The sequence below is a fragment of the Grammomys surdaster genome, unplaced genomic scaffold, assembly GCF_004785775.1.
Source record: "Grammomys surdaster isolate TR1022 unplaced genomic scaffold, NIH_TR_1.0 213, whole genome shotgun sequence".
In the NCBI taxonomy this organism is placed as follows: domain Eukaryota; kingdom Metazoa; phylum Chordata; class Mammalia; order Rodentia; family Muridae; genus Grammomys; species Grammomys surdaster.
In genome coordinates this window covers 1847570-1867855 of record NW_021604658.1, presented here as the reverse complement: position 1 = coordinate 1867855, position 20286 = coordinate 1847570, and the positions used below count along the sequence as shown (strand labels likewise).

The 20286-nt window shown below is 40.0% G+C and overlaps 1 protein-coding gene across 1 annotated transcript in view; it reads left to right on the top strand.

Moving 5' to 3' along the window:
- The first annotated feature begins 309 nt into the window (after positions 1–309).
- Usp32 (ubiquitin specific peptidase 32) overlaps positions 310–20286 on the top strand; it is a 141254-nt gene continuing 121277 nt past the window's right edge. The window contains exon 1 of the mRNA XM_028772406.1: positions 310–552. Within this exon, the coding sequence (XP_028628239.1) occupies positions 495–552 (58 nt within the window). The 5' untranslated portion in view covers positions 310–494. The remainder of the gene's footprint in view (positions 553–20286) is intronic.

Here is a 20286-nt window from a genome sequence, read left to right as displayed (position 1 = left end):
GCTGAGCGCCGCGGCGGGATTCGAGGCCTAGGATTGGCGGGAAGACGAGGATGACGCGCTACGTGAGGCGAGGCCGCCCCGCCCCTGCGCTCCTGCGCGCTGTTAGCGTGGGGTGGGGCGGAGCGTGGCCCCGGGCGGCCATTACCCGGAACAGTCGCCGGCCCTCGGGTCAGGTGACCCGCGGCGGTGCTGGCGGGAGGTGGGGGAGGACGGAAGGGAGGAGAGGAGGAGTGAGGAGAGACGCGAAGGGAGGAGAGCGAGAAGGGCGGAGTAGGAGGGAGGGGAAGGGGGCGGGGTGGGAGCGGGTCACGTGACTCGGCATGGAGGCGGCGGCGGTCGGGAGGAGTCGCTGGGGCAGAAGCCGCACTTGTTAGTGTTGGGGGAGGAGGGGGCCGGGGACGCCGACACCGTCAGCCGGCGACGCCGCGAAGAAGGCGGGAAGGGGGTGGGGGCGAAACCAGGCTCCGACCCCCGGCCGAGGGGATGAGGGGAGCATGGGCGCCAAGGAGTCACGGATCGGATTCCTCAGCTACGAGGAGGCGCTGAGGAGAGGTGAGGGGGAGGGGTCGAGTGAGCTGCGGGGAGGCCAGCGCGGAGCGCCCGGGGGTGGGTGGCCGGAGGGAGGGGAGGCTGGAGCGTGGGGTGCCTGGCGAAGGACCGAGAGGCCAGTCGTGGGAATATCGAGGGCAGGGAGGTGGAGGGGGAGCGGTGTTTGGGAATTGGGGCGCTAGGGGAGGGGGCGAAGCTTTCGGCAGTGACGGGGGTACCGGGCGCTGGCTGGCCATTGCCTGTGCGCTCGGGTGGCGTTGTTATCTTGTCTAGGTGCAGGGAAGCCCTGACCATCGCTTCTAGGGTGGCTCAACCCTTCCAGGCCCCCTCATCTTTCAGTGGCGTTTTCTCATATCACTCTTTCATTAAAAAAAAAAAAAGCCTCCGACAGCATCCCTAATCTGGTTTCTAACAGCTTTGGCTGGAGAAGAGAAGACAGGGCGTTCTGTTTTGCTTCTGGAAGTCCTTTCCTATTAGGGAACCTCTGGTTTTCCCAGGGTCTTTGCCTCTCTGTTGAGGGCGATGACCATCCTTCCATTTACTATTGCCACCCTCTATGACCGGTTGACTTTGATTAAGAACGACCTGAAGTGAAGTTGTGTTTAAGGAGAGAAGAGAGAGACTAGACAGTTGACGTTGCCTTAAGAGCTTGTCTTAGGTTTCCTCTCCTCAGACGTTATCAGACGGTTTTAGTACACTTGATTACCAGTTCTTACCCTCTCGCTCCCTTAAAATGGCATTCGGAAATCCAGGATTGTGATACTGTGTTACAGCTCCCTTCGGAGACTGGCCTTGCTGTCAGTCCTAGAGTGCTGCTGGTCTTGGCTCTGATTCACATTGTGGTGTTAATAGCCCCAATCCCCTACCACTTACTCTGATACCGTTGTCGGTGTAAAGCTCATGCTAACTGGAAGTGTCTTGCAGTTTATGGCCGGAATGTGACTTAATTTTTCATGACTGAGATTTGAGAGTTTGTCTGTGTGGTGTTTGTAGTTCTCTTTGATGTTTAATGGATTTTCTTGGTAAGAAGTGAATAGCATTAAACAGATTAGAGGCCAGACATTATTGTTAACAGATTTCTAAGACCAAAATAATAAATAAATAAATAAATAAATAGATAAATAAATAAATAGAAATTCAGCCATTCGCCAGGTGTTTTTAGTAGCTTGGGATAGGAAATTAAAATACGACGAAAAGGCATTTTAAAGTGAGGGTTTAGAAGTGAGATCTAGTTCATATACAAGGAGAATTAAGCTCATTGGACCCACTACCTAATAAACAGAAAATAAGATACAGAATTATAGCTGCATCAGTTTTGGACTGAGCAGAATAGCGAAAATAGGCCTTTTAGTGATACTTCCTTACCACATCAGCATGATGATTGTTCTTAAGTGCAATCTTACGTGAACTTTTTCTCTGTGTTTCAGTATGAGAACTATTCCAAATTCTTGATTTCCAACCCTAGTAGACCAGTCACTTCCTGAATGCTGTTGAGCTTGACAGGTCTGGGGGCAATTAGTCTATGGCTTACATGGCATGAAATAGGGCACAGTCAAATGATTTACAGCTTTGCTTAGCAGTGTTCCTTAAGTTTAAGGGTGTGAATACCAGTGATATACCTGGTGTTAAGAAGTTCTAAAATTAAACTTTATTCCAGTTCTTGTTGATTTAGTTTATATCAAATTAAGATTATATATTTTATTTTTTTGTTTTTTTAGATAGGGTTTCTCTATGTAGGCCTGACTGTCTGGAAATCATTTTGTAGACCAGGCTGGCCTTAAAGATTCACCTGTCTCTTCCTCCCAAGTGCTGGGATTAAAGGCATTCGACACCATGCCCTGCAAGACTACATTTTAAAATATAAATGGAATCAATACATTTAAAAATGATCTGGTGAAAGGTTTTGTTTAATGTGTTAGGAAATGTGCCTGTGAAATTTTAAAATGCATATTTGAAGAAGTAGCAAAGTATGAATTAAAGTCTTAGTAAAAGTTGTTTGAATGGGTTTATTTTTGTCAGTTTTGCTGCAGGGAAATGAAACCAAAGAGGAGCAAATTGATAAAGTAGTTTCTAAGTGTAAGCTGGGGTATGTTTAAAACAGGCAAATTAGGTGTCAGATTTCAAACGACAGAAAGACTTTGTAAGCTTTTGCTGGAGCTACTGAATGGTTTGAGAATCTTTTGGAGCACCTGAATAAATAGGTGCTAATATCTGCATCAGTTATATTTATCTGTTTACAATGTGTAAAGTGAGTTGGAGCAGATGGGATTTGACAAGTATAGAACAAGCTTCATAGAACTATTTGATCCTTTGGCTTTAATTTAAATAAGCACTGCCTACTACCTATCCATAATTATACAACATTAAAAAAAAGTCTGATGCATTAATGAAAACAAGAAATTTCAGGTAGTTTATCTAGTAAATCGGGGCCTTGAATGCAGTGTCAGTGACAGATGCCAGTCTAGTCTATGTTTGAGCCTCTAGAAATTAGGATAAATTTTGGGTTATATCCTGTTTGAAAGTAGCTTTAGACATTTTTCAGAAGATGGATTAGTAGTCCCTTTTATTTTTGGTTGAGTAGCATACAAGAGGCTTGACTTTTTATTAAAATATTTGTATTGTATTTATTTGTATGTGTTTGCTTGCCATAGTGTATGTATGTAGGTCACAGGACAATTTTTGGGACTCAGGAGTCAGTTCTCTCATTGTATCATGTGGATCCCAGGGTTTGACCTGAGGTTATCTGGTTTGACAGTGAGCACCTTTAATGACCCAGCTTGACATTTTTTTTCCCTTAAATTACTTATTTTTATTTTATGAGCATTGTTTGGTGTTTTGCCTCCCTCCTTCTCTTAAAGAATGCATGTGATATCTAGGGAATTATGCCTTTTTTCATGGATACTGAGAATTTAAAAGCTTTGCTTGACATGTCTTTATTTTACCATGTTACATCAGTTGATAACTTTTGTGTGTGGTATGTATGTATATTGTTTAGATGAGATCTAACTGTAGCCTTTGTCCTTCTGGAACTCTTGAATAGGATAGTCTTGAATTTACATAGATCTGCCTGCCTCTACCTGCTACTGCTGGAATTACAGGTGTTTACCAACAGGCCTGGGCTGTAGTTTATGCAGTCTCAGTCTCTGTCTGCTGTCTGTCTCTTTCCCCTTCCCCTCCCCCCACTCTGTGTTTGCGTGTGTGTGTGTGTGTGTGTGTGTGTGTGTGTGTGTGTGTGCGTGTACATGCACTTTGATGGATAGGCTAAGGACAACTTCAGATGCCATTCACCTTTTTCTGTTTTTCACCAGTTTGGGGCTCAGTGACTAGGCCAGTTATCAAAAGTCTCAGCAGTATCGACTTCCCCAGCAGCACTGGGATTACCAGCACAGGCTACCATGTATAGCTTTGTTACTTGAGTGTTGGGGATGGGTCCTATACTTTCATGGCTAGCTACCTTCCTAGCACTTGAAACTTGCATATTCTTTTTTTTTTTTTTTTTTTGAGACAGGGTCTCTATGTAGCCCTGGCTTTCCTGGATTACTATATAGACCAGGCTGGCCCCAAACTCACAGAGATCCACCTGCCTCTGCTAAATCCTAAGATTAAAAGTGAAGCCTGTTTTTGTTGTTGTTGTTTTGTTTTCTTGTTTTTGAAGACAGTTTGTCTGTGTAGCCTTGGCTATCCTAGAATTATTCTGTAGACCAGGCTGGCCTTGAACTCAGAGATCTGCCTGCTCTGCCTCCTGAGTGCCAGGATCAAAGGCTACCACCACTGGGCTAAAACTTATATTGTAAAAAATGTATTCTAAGTCCTCAGAGCACAACACTTAAAAAAACACTGGATGAGGATTGGGCATAGTGGCATATGACTACTTCTAGCACTCAGGAAGCAGAGACAGGCAGATCTCTGTGAGTTTGAGGCCAGCTGGTCTATATAGTGAATTTTAGGCCAACCAGGGCTTCACCATGAGCCTGTCACAAAGAAAAGTTGGGTGATAAACATTTTAGAATTCAAACCAAATTTAAATTTTCCATAATTATTTCTTTTCTGCATCTCCTTCCTTTCATCTTTATAGAAACAGGATTATGCTTTCTCCCTGTTTAAATCAAGAATTGACAGGTCTAAAATACTGTTAGCCAGTGGTGGTGCGCCCCTTTAATCCCAGCACTTGGGAGGCAGAGACAGGTGGATTTCTGAGTTCGAGGCCATCCTGGACTACAGAGTGAGTTCCAGGGCAGCCAGGGCTACACAGAGAAACCTTTTTTTTTTTGGTTTTTCAAGACAGGGTTTCTTGAAACCCGGAGTGACTCTTCTAGCCCTTGCTTTTTTGATACAATCTTATATATAGTGAAGGTTGGACTTGAATTTGTTATGTTACTTACACTGGCCTTTAGTCCTTGGTCTTCCTGTATACCTAACCTCCTGAGTGCTAGGATTACAGATTGAGCCACGGTATATAGCTGTGGAATCACTTTTTCTTTTTTCTTTCTTAAAGCAACCAGCTACTGCCTGGCTTAAATATGTTTTTAATTGTAATAGAATTAATATCATTTTTCTTTTTCCAGACACTCCTACATTCCCCTTACTCTCAAGTTCATGGCCTCATTCTTCGATTTTTATTGTTACGTATATGTGTGTATGCCTGCATGCATATCCTGTCAAATTTGGTATCGTTTATATGTGTATGGTTTCAGAGCTGACCACTCTATTGAACCAGTAAAGGGGCTTATCCCTGGGAGAGACTAATTCTTCTCCCAACAATAATTAGTTACCTGTAGTTCTTTGTCTAGAGGGTGATGGGGGAGGTGAACAGACAGAACCCTGTGAAATTTTCTCCTTTCATGTTAACATTGATATTTCCATTGTTCTGGTATTGTTTATGCAGCCATTTCTAGGAGCAGCTGTTTTACAGCTGACTTGCTGATATTTTTGGTGCTTACAGTCTTTCCCTTTTCTTGATGCTTCCTGAGCCATGGATGTAGAAGCTATGACACATATATTTGGACTGGGGTCCCTATGATCTGTTGTGTTCAGTTGTGGATTTCTGTGTTTATCTTCATTTGCTATAGAGAGAGGGTTCTTGGATGGGGGGTAGTAGCTACACTTATCCAGGAATGGTAGCTCAGCACAGATTGACATTTTAATGTTTCTTTGCGTATATATATATATATATATATATATATATATATATAATTCTACTAAACACTGGCTAAAAATAAGACACAGAAAAAAACAAAAGATAACTAAATCACTCTCTGTAGGATTAAATGGCCTGGGTCAGTAATTTTCACTAAAATGGATATGTAACATATCCATAAGGAGAACTGGAGAGATGGCTCAGCGGGTAAGAGTACTGGTTGCTCTTCCAGGTGTCTGTCCTTAGTTCAATTCTCAGCACCCATATGGCTCACAACCATCTATAATGTGATCTAATGCCCTCTTCTGACATACAGGTGTACATGCAGACAGAGTACTCATATACATAAAATAAAAATTTAAAAAATCTATAAGGGAATAAAACATCAGCGCTTTAGTTATAATTTGAATTATTTAGTAATGTACATAATTATTAAATAATATTTACATATATCATTTATAAACTGCTGATATATAGTATCTTTGGTATATTTATGATAGTAGCTTTAGTAATAGTTGTAGATTGTGGGTAAATGGCCATGATGGGTTAGAAGTACCACAGCATTCTACTCATTTTCTAGTATGTGCTCAATAATCACCTGTAAAGAATTTGCTTTCCTAGTCTCTTAGAGGTTGGGTTTGTAGACAGTGATTTAAGCATGGAGTAGTTGAAGTTCCAAGTAAGATTTTGCTTGTTAAACTTCTCAGTGTTAATTGTGAACTTTTTTTTTTTTTTTTTTTCCCGAGACAGGGTTTCTCTGTGTAGCCCTGGCTGTCCTGGAACTCACTCTGTAGACCAGGCTGACCTCGAACTCAGAAATCCACCTGCCTCTGTCTCCCAAGTGCTGGGATTAAAGGCGTGTGCCACCACTGCCTGGCAATTGTGAACTTTTTTTTGGTAAACTTTTACTAGATTAATCTATCTACCTATGATACAATAGTAGGTAGTTTGCCATAGTACATCATTCTGTAAGAAAAAACCAAATTTCACAGTTGTTACCTTCAGTGGTGCACTAGTTTTTGTTTGTTTGTATTTATTTGTATGTTCGAGACAGGGTCTTGTGGCCTGGAGCTGAGTATAGTTATCTAGCTCAGTCTGGCCTCCTGCTTCTGCCTGCCACAGGCTGGAATCACAGGTGTGTGCCACCACAGCTGGCTGTAGTGCACAATTTATTCTCCTCTCTTAAAGGACCAATCTCTCATCACCTGAACTTGTTAGATTCATTAGTAAACTCTTTGGTGTTAGCATTGTAAAAGAAAAAAATAGAGAAGTCTTAAGTTAATGTGCTTCCATAGCATTCTCTAAGGAGTTCCAGAGAATGCTTCTCCCTTGACAGTCTCATTTGGGGTATGTGAGTGACAAAGAGGAGATACATTCACTGATGAATCCTGAAGTTTAGAGCATGAACAGAATGATGTGACATCACTTGCTGGTCAGTGACCTTCCCATCTACTAAACTGGACAGCTGTTGTTTGTTTTTTGTTTTTCATTTTCTATCTTAGAGTTTATATACAGTCACAACACTCAGTATTGCTATTCAAAATGATGGGCAATTTAGAGTTGGGACTGTGATGCCTGACTAATAGCCAGATACTTTCTCTGGAAAAGGGAGAGTTTTGACACTTGATTATATGCTAGATCACAGGAGAAGTTAGGGAATTTATTTCAATTATTGAAGCAACCATAAAAGATCTGCTATCACTTTAGAAGTAGAGATAAAGGCTGGCAGTTTGGTAGTTGTAATATTAAGCAGCTGCAATGGTGAAGAGATTATTACTTGTGAATTAGAAGTTGATGGTTTGAATGACAGGAACAGTGGTGCAGACCTATAATAGCACTCAGGAGAAGTGCTAAGTTCAAGGTTAGTTTGGCGAACATAAGCTAGATCCTGTTTCAGACAACAGTTTAGTAGTTTATAGTGGTATTTAAAAGACCAAGTAGGACGGGCAGGTTTTTTTTTTTTCATACTGTATCTAGGAAGCATGACTTCTCTTTTCAGGACTTATTTATGCTTCTGCTTTTCACATTTGGGCCTCATGGTATTTGTGTTTAGATTGAACTATTCCATCTCTTTTCTGAATGCCAATCAGTGTGGACCTTTACAAAGTTAGTGGAAGGTAGTTAATTATTGACACAGAAGCCTGATAAAGCTAGGTTCCTTAGTATGTACTATTATAATTAGAGGCCTAAATGTTCTAAGACCTATTCAAAGATAACCAGCATTCGAGCCCTTCTCTTTTTTTTTTATAGATTTATTTATTTATTATATATGAATACACTGTAGCTGTCTTGAGACACACCAGAAGAGGGCATCAGATCTCATTACAGATGGTTGTGAGCCACCATGTGGTTGCTGGGATTTGAACTCAGGACCTCTGGAAGTGCAGTCAGTGCTCTTAACCACTGAGCCATCTCTCCAGCCCCCGAGCCCTTCTCTTAATTCCTTTCTTTATTAGGAACTTAATAATCACTAACATGAAACTTCCAAGTTCACTAAAGGTTTTTAAGTTTTTCTACAACTTGGGATCCTTGATACTAAGTTTTTTGTTTTGTTTTGTTTTTTTTCCGAGACAAGGTTTCTCTGTGTAGCCCTGGCTGTCCTGGAACTCACTCTGTAGACCAGGCTGGCCTCGAACTCAGAAATCCGCCTGCTTCTGCCTCTCAAGTGCTGGGATTAAAGGCATGCGCCACCACTGTCCAGCCCTAAGTTGTTTTAAAACAAAATCACACAGAACGTGGTTTTACAGTGGAGGTTTTATAGCTTCTGTTTCTATAAAGAAGGTGATTGTCTAGTTATCTAATATCTGTGGGAAAAGCCATTTAATTATATTTCTTGTGGTGTGTCAAGGATTGAACTTGCTTGACCTTTTTTTATCTGGGCAAGTGCTCTACCACTGAGTTCAATCCTAGTGATTGGTTTTTGAGACAAGTTCTCACTAAGTTGCCTGGACTGCCTTTGGAATTGCTGTCCTCTTGTCTAAATCTTCTGAGCTATGGTATTATTGGTGTATGTTGTAATATCTGGCAGAATAAGACTTTTCATATTCACTAATGAATATGAAGTATGAAAGGTTCTGGAGAAACTTTCTTTGTGAAGAGGATTCTTTTATTAAAATAGGGCTCTTTCAATCTTTCATGATAATAAAGGGTACCCTTGTTTCTACCCTGTTGTTTATGGCCAAAGTATAGACACGCCTGCATATCTTTAGTTCTTCCCTGCTTATCTTGTTCATTTGGTGTACTCGCTGCTAATTTCTGCCCAGCTCTCCTACACTCTACCTCTCCTCTATCTAGTCTCAGCTGCCATTGTCACTTACTAAAGTTACACAATAGCCATTGTGCTCTTAAAATCCAAGTCTAGTAATTCCTTCCCTCCTTCCTTTTTTTTTTTTAAATGTGTTCCAGGTTAGTTTTGAATTTTGAATTCTGCTTCAGTGCTGGGGTTACAGTCTTGAACCACAATAACATCATAAAATCTTTATTTAAAGCCTCTTTGTTGCTACTTTAGGGGAAAAATGTACCTCTTATAATGATCTACAAGACCCCCAAATTAATTCAGTTTCTGCTTGAAACTCCATTTATCCTCCACCCCACTGCTCACCCACACACTCATTTTTGAGACATAGTCGCACTTTGTAACCAAGGTTGGCGTGATACTCTTATGGACTAGGCTGACCTTGAACTCACTGCTTGAACTCTTGAGATCTGCCTGTATCTGTTTCCTGCGTGCTGAGAATAAAGATGTTCACCACCACACTTGGTCCTAGTACTTTCCCATTTATTTATAAACAGTACGGTTTTCTTTTTGTTCTTAAAGCATAGTTCTAGCTTGCTGCCTTTGTATTTGTCACTTTCAGATAGGAAAGGCTGTTTACTTTTGTAATTGTTTTGAAGCAGGATCTCATGTCACCCAAGACAGCATCTTTGAGGATGACACTGAACTTCTGATTCACTCTCCCCCTTTTTTAAAAGTAAGTGATAAGAATTCTTCTGAGTAGTTTGTTTTTTGTTTGAGACAGACATTTTTTTCTACGTAGCCCTGGCTGTCCTGCAGTGCTCTATATCTTTGTGTAGACCAGGCTGGCCTTGAAATCACAGAGATACATCTGTCTCTGCTGGGATTAAAGGTGTGGTTTTTTGTTTGTTTGTTTTTGTTTTTTGTTTTTGTTTTTTGTTTTTTTCGAGACAGGGTTTCTCTGTATAGCCCTGGCTGTCCTGGAACTCACTCTGTAGACCAGGCTGGCCTCGAACTCAGAAATCCACCTGCCTCTGCCTCCCAAGTGCTGGGATTAAAGGCGTGCGCCACCACTGCCCGGCTTAAATACTTTCTTAAATAATTGCCTTTGTTTTTTTTCTTTGCTGAAGTTTCTGTTTACTGTAATCCAATCCCTCGAAATTGTCATCAATTCCACATGTTCCCTGGTTTCATTATCATTGACAAACACTCTTTTTGTAACCACTGGCCTGCTTCTGTGAATACAAATGCCTTTTTGTTTGGAGCATACCTGCCATACCATTTTGGGGTCTTCCTACACCAAACTCCTTAAGTTCCTCTTTACTGTCTTTAGTTGTATCTCCTGTTTTGTGTATTCCTTGTTAATTCTTTCTTGACTCATTCAGTGGTAGTAGAACTTACTGGGTTTTGTTTGTTGGTTTGTTTTTTGAGACAGGGTTTCTCTGTATAGCCTTGGCTGTCCTGGAACTCATTCTGTAGACCAGGTTGGCCTTGAACTCAGAGATTCACCTGCCTTTGCCTCCTGACTGTCACCACCACCAGCTAGAGCTTATTATTTGATAGCCTTCTGGAAAAGATGTTCAAGAGGTAGTTCTTGTTTTTAATGTGTATGTCTTTGAACTATGTGTGTGTCTGGTGTCCATGAAGACCATAGAGGATGTTGTATCCCTGGACTAGAGTTACAGATAGTTGTGAAACATCATGTGGGTGTTGGGAATTGAACCCTGGTACTCTGGAAGAATAGCCAGTGCTCTTAAGCTTTGAGCCATTTCAACTACCCTAGGAGGTAAAGTTTTGTGTTGTTATGTTACCGGCTTGAAACCATCTTGTAAGACCCTGTTTCAGTTAAAAAAAAAAAAAAGTCCCTTCCTCCTTAAAAACCAGCATTGCATTTATTCTTGTGAGAGTACACATGATAGCATCTAGTCTTTATACTATAAAAGAGAAATGTATCTTCTATAAATTTGGAAACTTAGCCATCATTAATTTGTTATAGGGGGCCTGTGGCTTTTTAATTAATGTTAATGATTTAGAGACTATATGAAAGGTAAGCGGAGTTCTTAATGATACAAATGACATGTTTTCCAAAATCTTTGGCTTTAGGCTTGCCTCAGATTTGCAAGGTAGTTGAAGATAATCTTGAGTATCCAGTCATTCTGACTCTTCCCTAGAGCTGAGTTACAGAATACTGTCCAATCTTAAGAGTTCTTTTTTATTTTTCTGTTTCTGGTGCTTTGGATTGAATCTAGGGCTTTCTGTCCCCAGCTATAAGAAATACTTTTAAGATATGTAGCCTTTTAAATGCAGCCCTTTGTATTTCAGATTTTGTTATAGTGATGTTTTTTGTGTACTTTTATTAGAGATTGTCAGATATTCTTACATCTTTTCCAGAAGTTTTTGTCTTTCACATTTTAATACATTTATTTTTTGTCTGTGCACATATGAGCAAGAGTGTGGAGGTCAGAGGAGAGTGTTCAAGAATTGGTCCTCTTCTTCCACCATGTGGCTTCTGGAGACTGAGCACATGTTGTTAGGGTGACTGCAAGTACCTGTGTCTACTGAGTCACCTGTGGGCCCAAGTTTTTCATTTTTCTTTTTCCTTTCCTTTATGTTCCCTTCCCTTCTTTCCCCCTTTTCTTTCATTCTTTTTTTTTTGTGTGATACTGGTAATAGAGCCTTTCCCACAAGTTAGGAAAGTGTTCTACAATTCTCTCAGCTGTATATCTCTCTCAGAAGTTTCTGTTCCTTGGTAGTAAGTGCTTTATAACTTAATGTGTTAGAGGAAACATTTTCTGTACTATGGGCTGATATGTCAGTGTATATGTATAAAACTTTGCACACATTTTGAACATTGTTTTAGTGGCTTTATTTAATAATGGATTGCTGTTGTTCATTAAGCATTAATGTTTAAGCTATTTCAGTATAGGACAATTATAAAAAAAATTTCCAAAGAAGTTAAGGTTTTAATAATTTTTTAGAACATATTCCTTTTCATAAGAAACAAGGTATAATTATCAAAAAAAATTGGGTATATGTGAAATGCAGTACATACTCAGATTTATTATTTTTCATCATATATATGAAGTTAACTTAGAAATTAAAAATTTATTGGAAAAATTACAGTAGATAAAATTGAATCCAGGGGCCATACACATACTAGGCAAACACTACCACTGAATTACTTCTCTAGCCTTTCTATTCTTTTGTTTTTCTGACTTTGTGTGTGTGTGTGTATATATATATACACACACACACACACACAGACACACACACATTTCATAACTAATTTTAACTGACATGCCAAACTTAAACTGGCCTTTAAAGACAGTGCTAAATTTGAGTTTATATATAGGGTTTGCTTAGCTCTTCTTTTTTTTTGAGACAGGGTTTCTCTGTGTAGTTCTGGTTGTCCTGGAACTCACTCTGTAAACCAGGCTGGCCTTGAACTCAGAAATCCACCTGCCTCTGCCTCCCAAGTGCTGGGATTAAAGGCGTGCACCACCACCGCCCGGCTTGCTTAGCTCTTCTATACCTTAAACAAGGGGAAAACAATATTAACAGAGATATTTTCTATATATACTTCTTGGGTTTGCATATATCTGTTTAATCCTGTAATAAAATCCCAACATTGTGCTATATGTTTCATAGTACATTTATAAGTAATTCCTCTACATGGTCAATAATAATAAAAATGTTGAAATTACTAATATGAAGAGTAAATCTCCAAGTATGATGATGATTATCTGAAATTACAGTATTAGGAAGCTGAGACAGGAAGGTCTAGTGTTAGAGGCCAGCCTGAGTAATTTAATTAATTAGACTATCTCAACAACAACTAGCAAAATCTGGCCATGAGATGGCTCAGTGGGAAAAACACCTGCTGTCAAGCATGAAGACCTGAGTTTGTTCCCTGGGACTCACAGAAGGAAGGGGAGAACTGAGTCTCTGAAAATGTCTTCTGATTTCCACACATGTGCTATGACACACATGTACATAAACAAATAAAATGTAATAATTAAAATAATTTATATTGTATGTAGGCATTGATTTGCATAGTAGTGTGGGACTGTATAAAGAACCTTACAGTGTGAGGCCATTCAGAGTTATAATAAATGGGAAAAATTACTGTTATCCTATTTACTGAAAACTTTAAAAATAGTTAGAAATGTTACAAATATATAGGGAAATTACTGTTATTATTACTGTTTTGTGGTTTTTGAGACAGGGTTTCTCTGTATAGCCCTGGCTGTCCTGGAACTCACTCTGTAGACCAGGCTGGCCTCGAACTCAGAAATCCACCTGCCTCTGCCTCCCAAGTGCGGGGATTAAAGGCGTGCATCACCACTGCCCAGCTTTAATTTTTTTTAAGTTGTTTTTTGTTTTGGAGATAAGGTCTCATTGTGTAGCCCAGGCATTCCTGGAACTGATTGTATTTTCCAGGCTGACCTGGAGCACAAAATAATAATACTCTTTGAGTCTTCCCCAGTACTGAGACTGTAAGTAAGCCACCATACCTGGCTTGTGTTTGTTTGTCTTGTATTGAGTGTCTTTTCTGTTCATGTACCTTTCTGCATTTGGATTAGCTTTTAAGATAATAATTATGTTTTTATTTTATGTGTATGGAAACTTTACTTGCATGCATGTATGTGAACCACATGTGTGCCTAAGGAGGACAGAAGAGGGTGTCAGATAACATAGAACTGCAGTTACAGATGATTGTAGGTGCTAGGAATCAAACCAGGTCCTCTGGTATAGCAACTGGTACTTTTAATCACCGAGCCATCTCTCTAGTTTCAAGCATGTAAGGTTGTTTTCATTTTCATTTTCAGTGTTGCAAAATACTTTTGACAGTTCCTTTAATGTTGTTTGTGCCAGTGTTGCTACCTCTTGTCATCTTCCTATTCTTTCCCACCTTCCTTTTCCTCTAACCACAGACCTCACTTATATCAAGATTACTTTTCATCGAGTCCCTCTGTTTGTATACTAGCAGTCTTGGCTTTCTTGGCTGCGTTTTTCATGTTTGTTGGGCTATTCTTCATTTTTTATTTTAAGATCACATTTTATTTGTGTATGTGCTAGGTGTACATGTGGAATGCAGAGGATGGCTTGCAGGAATTAGTTCCTTGTATGTGGGCACATTAACCCACTGAATCATGTTTGCCCTCCTTTGTCTTTTGGGGTAGAGTTATTCACTGGCCTAGAGCTTATCCAAATAGAATAGGTCATGGGGATCTGTCTGTCTCCATCACCCCAGTTCTGGGTTTCTAAACTTAATGCTATTCTATAGTAGTAGGCTTTTTATCATGGGTTCTAGGGATTGGGCTCAGGTCCTCATGCTTGCTGACAAGCACATTCCTGACTGAATCCTCTTTTTTTTTTTAAAGTTGTGTTTTGTTTAATTTTCTTTTTTTTTCCACTTGAGTTTATTTAATAGATTTGTGTGATTAATTTTTTTGTTGGTTGTTCTTTGTGTGTGTGTTTCTGTGGGACTGTATTCCTTTTGTAAATTTTGGGGATTTAGGTTTGTGTTTTGTTTAATTTTCTTTTTTTTTTCCACTTGAGTTTATTTAATAGATTTGTGTGATTAATTTTTTTGTTGGTTGTTCTTTGTGTGTGTGTTTCTGTGGGACTGTATTCCTTTTGTAAATTTTGGGGATTTAGGTTTTTGTTTGTTTTAGACAGGGTCTCATATGTATCCTTGGCTGTCCTGGAACTCACTATGTAGACCGATAGAGCTGGCCTCTAACTTTTGCCTCTGCCTCCTGAGTGCTGGGATTAAAATTGTATGCTGCCATGCCTGGCTGGATTTAGTTTTTGTAAGGCTGATTTTTTTTTTCAGGTTCGTACATGAATGTTTTGTGTGTGAACTTATTAATTACATGTTTTAATAGAAATGAAAAAGTTGAAAACATTAAATATGAGTTTAGAGAACTAGTCGATCTCTCTTGCATTAGTATATAAGGGATTTGTCTGAAGGATTTAAGGTATTTAAGCTTATCCTTAAGGAATTCTAAATATTCTAATACAGATTTGAAAAATAGTATGCCAATCTTTGTTCTACAGAGAAGTCAGAGAGTTTATTATTTATTTATTTATTTATTTATTTATTTTGTTTTGTTTTGTTTTTCGAGACAGGGTTTCTTTGTGTAGCCCTGGCTATCCTGGAACTCACTCTGTAGACCAGCCTAGCCTCGAACTCTCGAACTCAGAAATCCACCTGCCTCTGCCTCCCAAGTGCTGGGATTAAAGGCGTGCGCCACCACTGCCCGGCGAGAGTTTATTTTTAAATTTTTTTTTTTCTTTTGTAACAGGGTCATTCTGTGTAGCTTTGGCTGTCCTGGATCTAGCTCTGTAGATCAGACTGGGTTTGAACTCAGATTACCTCCCTCTGCTTCCTGATTATTGGGATTAAAGGGACATGCCCCAAAATGCTATGTTTAAAATTACATTTTACTTATTTTCTGTATCAGGAGGCAATGGTGTGTACTTGTGCCCCAGCATATCTTTGACTGTCAGAGGACAACTTGTCTAGGAGTTAGTTCTCTTATAGGTCCTCAGGCTTGGCAGTAGATGGATGCCTTTACCCACAGACCTATCTTGATGGCTCCAAATACTATTTTTAATTAGTATTATATGTATATGTAAAATATTAAAAAGAAATATATTAATAATAAAAATAGTAAAATTATAAGATTTGTTAAATGAGGGCTAGTAGAATGGTCCCCTGGGTAAACATGTAGCAGTGCATGCTGTGTGACCTAAGTTCTAGCTCTAGAACCCGTATAAAAGTGGGAGGAGAAAACCAACTCCACAAAGTTGTCATTTAACTTCCTTAGGCTCTCTTGGGCATGTCCCCCTTCCCTTTCATAATGGACAGCCATATACAATAATAATAAGTTTTTAAAAATTTAAGTGAGAACCAGTTTTCTATATGTCTTGGCATTTTCTTGTTCCTTCTGAGGATACTATGGTATATTTTCATAGTTGAACTTTGATAATTTGATATTGGTTCTATTCAGATTTAGGTATTTTCTGTTGATTTATTACTTAGAAGCATGAGAATAAAGCTTACATTTCTCTTTACCCGGCACTACTTCCCTCATCCGTTTTCCTACTCCTTCATTCTAACAATAGTGGCATGGTAGCTTTAGTCATTGTTCGCCTTATGACCATGTGTATGGTATAGATAATGTGATTCACATGTGAGGTTATGTAGCAAGCTATGATTACTTTTTTTAGCTCATCTTTTCTTTTTCCTGGAACTAATATTTGTGGTTTTATTTGCTTTTATTTGACATTCTTATTTCAAATTTTGTTTATTAACTTACTTATAGTTCCTTACAATGATGTCTTATGATTTATAATCCCTACACTTAGGAGACAAAGGCAAGCATTTCTCTTGAGGCCAGCCTGGTGTACATAGCCAGTTTCAGGTCAGTCAAAACTATACAGTAAGACTTTGTCTCAGGGCCGGGCGGTGGCGCCTTTAATCCCAGCACTTGGGAGGCAGAGGCAGGCGGATTTCTGAGTTCGAGGCCAGCCTGGTCTACAGAGTGAGTTCCAGGACAGCCAGGGCTACACAGAGAAACCCTGTCTCGAAAAACAAAAACAAAAACAAAAAAAAAAAAAAGAAAGAAAGAAAGAAAAAAAGAAAAGAAAAAAAAAAAGAGGTCTTCTTGCCTCTGCCTCCTGAGTGCTGGGATTAAAGGCTTGAGCTACCACACCCAGCTTGTTTACACACTTTGGCTTTTATTTAGCAGAACTTCAGAATGTTGTCATCTTGAGGTTGTGTGTAGAAGCATGTTGTGTTATGAGGAAATTGACAAGCACAGAATAGTATATGCAGCAAAGACCAAGTCCCTAAACTTACTATGTTTTTGATGGCAAGATTTAATTCTTGAATTTTTCCTTTTATAAGCCATGTTTTTCTTTCTTGTTTTGATCAGTTTGTATGTACACACACCTGATTTTGTTCGCTGAGGGCAGAAGAGGATGCTTAGTGTTCTGCTTTTTCACTCTTAGCCTTAGTCTTCTGAGATGGTCTTCTACTGAACCAGAAACTAGATTGGGGCTGATACCCAGCGATCCTCCTGTCTATACCCACCACAGCACTAGAGTTACAGATCTGAATGGGGCTAAGCCCAGCCTTAGTTTGCTGAGTGGTTTGTTTGAGATAGAGGCTCACTGTGTAGCTTTGGACGGCCTTAAATTCATGTAGATCAGACTGGCCTCAAACTCTCTTCTTTTCAAGTGTATGTGCCACCAACCCCAGCCCCAAGCACAGCTTTTTTACATAGGTGCTGAGATTTGAACTCAGATTCTCATGCTCACATAGCTGAGGTCTTACTGAGCTGTCTCTACAGCCTTTTTCTTTTTTTTAAATATGTGAAGGGGATTATCCATACTAGGGTATCACAGTACATGTATGAAGGTCAGAAAATGACCCCCAGGACTGTTCTTTTTTTCTACCACGTGAGTTCTGTAGATTGAACTCAAGTCACCAGGCTTGGTGGTAAGCACGCTAACCTGGTAAGCATGCTGACCTGCTAAACCATCTCCCTGGTTCTAGCCCCCTGCCCCCCATCTTTTTCTTTTGGTTTTTATGTTTTTTTTTCTTAATTAATCATTCATTTGTTTACATTTCAAATGATATCACCTTTCCAGTTACCCCTCCACAAGCTCTCCATCCCATCCCCTTTCCCTTGCCCTCTCCTTTGCCTCTATGAGGGTGCTCCTCCACCCACTTATCCACTCCTGTTTTACCCCTCTAGCATACCCCTTACACTGGGTCATCAACCCCCCCCCCATATCAGATAAGGCCATCCTCTGCTACATATGAATCTGGAGTCATGGGTCCCTCCATGTATACTCTTTGGTTGGTGGTTTTGGTTTTAGTCTCTGGGAGCTCTGGGTGGTCCAGTTAGTTGATACTGTTCTTCCTATGGGGTTGCAAATCCCCTTCAGCTCCTTCAGTCGTTCCACTGGGGTCCCCAGGCTCAGTCTGATGGTTGGCTGTGATTATCTACATCTGTATTGGTCAGGGGCTGGTAGAATCTCTCAGGGAACTGTCAGCAAGCACTTCTTGACATCAGCAATAGTGTGGGGGTTTGGTGTCTGCAGATGGGATGAATCCCTAGATGAGTTGGTCTCTGGATGGCCTTTCTTTCCTTCAGTCTCTGTTTCATTTTTTGTCTCTGTCTTTCATTTGGACAGGAAGATTTCTGGGTTAAAAATTTTGAGCTGTGTGGCCTCATCCCTCAACTGGGGGTTGTGCCTATCTACTGGAGGTGGTCTCTACAGGTTGTATCTCCCCTTTGTTTTATTTTGGCTAAAGTCATTGCCATTGGGTCCTGGGAGCCTATTGCTTCTCTGGAGTCTGGTACTTTCTAGTGGTTATCCCCAGATCCCCATCCCCACAGCTACATGTTCCTATTCAATTTTCTGATCCTCTGTACTTCTCTCCTGTCCCTTCTAATACCTGTTTCTGCCCCCCCCTTCCCCCCCACACACACTCTGTCCCTCCCAGGTCCCTCTCTCCTTCTCCCTCCTGTGATTATTTTATTCCCTGTTCTATGTAGGATTGAAGCATCTACGTTTTGGTCTTCTTTCTTCTTAAGCTCCATATGGTTTGTGGGTTGTATCTTGGGTATTCTAAGCTTTTGGGCTAATAACCACTTATCAGTGAGTACATACCATGTGTGTTCTTTTGTGTCTGGGCTACCTCACTCAGGATGATATTTTCTAGTTCTATCCATTGTATAAATGTACTACATTTTCTGTATCCATTCTTCTATTGAGGGACATCTGAATTGTTTCCAACTTCTGGCTATTATAAGGCTGCTATGAACATAGTGGAGCATGTGTCCTTGTTATGTGTTGGAGCATCTTTTGGGTATATGCCCAGGAGTGGTATAACTAGGTCCTCAGGTTGTATGTACTATGTCCAGTATTCTGAAGAACCACCAGACTGATTTCCAGAGTGGTTGTAACAGCTTTCAGTCCTACCAGCAGTGGAGGAGTGTTCGTCTTTCTCCACATTCTCGCCAGCATCTGCTGTTGCCTGAGTTTTTGATCTTTACCATTCTGATTGGTGTGAGGTGGAATCTCAGAGTTGTTTTGATTTGCATTTTCCTGATGACTAAGGATGTTAAGCATTTCGCATTTCTTTAAGTGCTTCTCAGCCATTTTAGATTCCTCAGTTGAGAATTTTTTTTGTTTGTTTAGCTCTGTACCCCATATTTTAATAGGTTTCTTTGTGTAGATTTGACTGTCCTAGAACTAGCTTTGTACACCTTGCTGGCCTCGAACTCGCTGAGATTTGTCTCCCTTTGCCTCCTTCTGTCTCCTTCTACCTCCCCAGTGCTGAGAATAAGGGTGCACCACCACTGCCCAGCTCTAGCCTCTGTTTTGATTTTTAACAGGGACCTCTTTATTTCTTTAGTGTTTTTTTTAAGTTTTGTTTTTATTTTCCTCTAAACAACACTATAAACAATCTCTAGGACTTTGAATAAAAAGATTTTCCTCTAGTAGAATTAGATCTCCTTTTGTTTGTTTGCGACAATGTTTTACTGTAGCTATGCTAGTCAGAAACTTACTATATAGCACAGACTTCAAACTTGGATACAGAGCTGAGGCTTACTTAGCCTTGACCTTTATTCATATCCTTCTGCCTGTACCTCTCAAGTGCTAGAATTACAGATGTGTGCCACCATACCTAGTTTCTCTTGGGTATTTATATTGAATTTCTTACTATAATTTTATACCTCTGAAAAATAGTTACTCCATAAAGGAATAAAAAGTGTTCTGATGTTTATACTATAATGAAAGGGTGGTTTTTTCTTTTTCTTTTGTTTTTATTTTTTGAGACAGGCTCTCATATATCAGCTGGACTTTGAATTTGATATGAAACTGAGGTTGTCCTTGAATACTATTATTGATCCTTTCTGTCTTCACCTCTGAAATTCTGGGATAATTGTTTGTCCGTTCATGCCCACATTCATTTTTTGTGTCGTGTATACAGGTATGTGCGCGTGCATGTGCATATGTACACGTACTTATGTCTGTGTGTGTCTGTCTGTGTCCGTGTATCCATGTCTGACTTTTTTATGAAGGTGCTGGGTATTCAAATTCAGGTACTCAGGCTTGCTTAGCAAGTGCTCTCCTGAGCTATCTTTCCAGCTCATATTTTCTTTTATTTTGTAATATGTTTTTAATTGAAATAGAATTAGATCATTTCCCTTCCCTTTTTTCTATCAGCTCCTCCCAGGTATGCTTCCTCCTACCTCTCCTCTCAATCCTTCCAAGTTAATAGCCTCTGTCACCACCACCACCACCACCACCACCACCACCACCACCACCACCACCA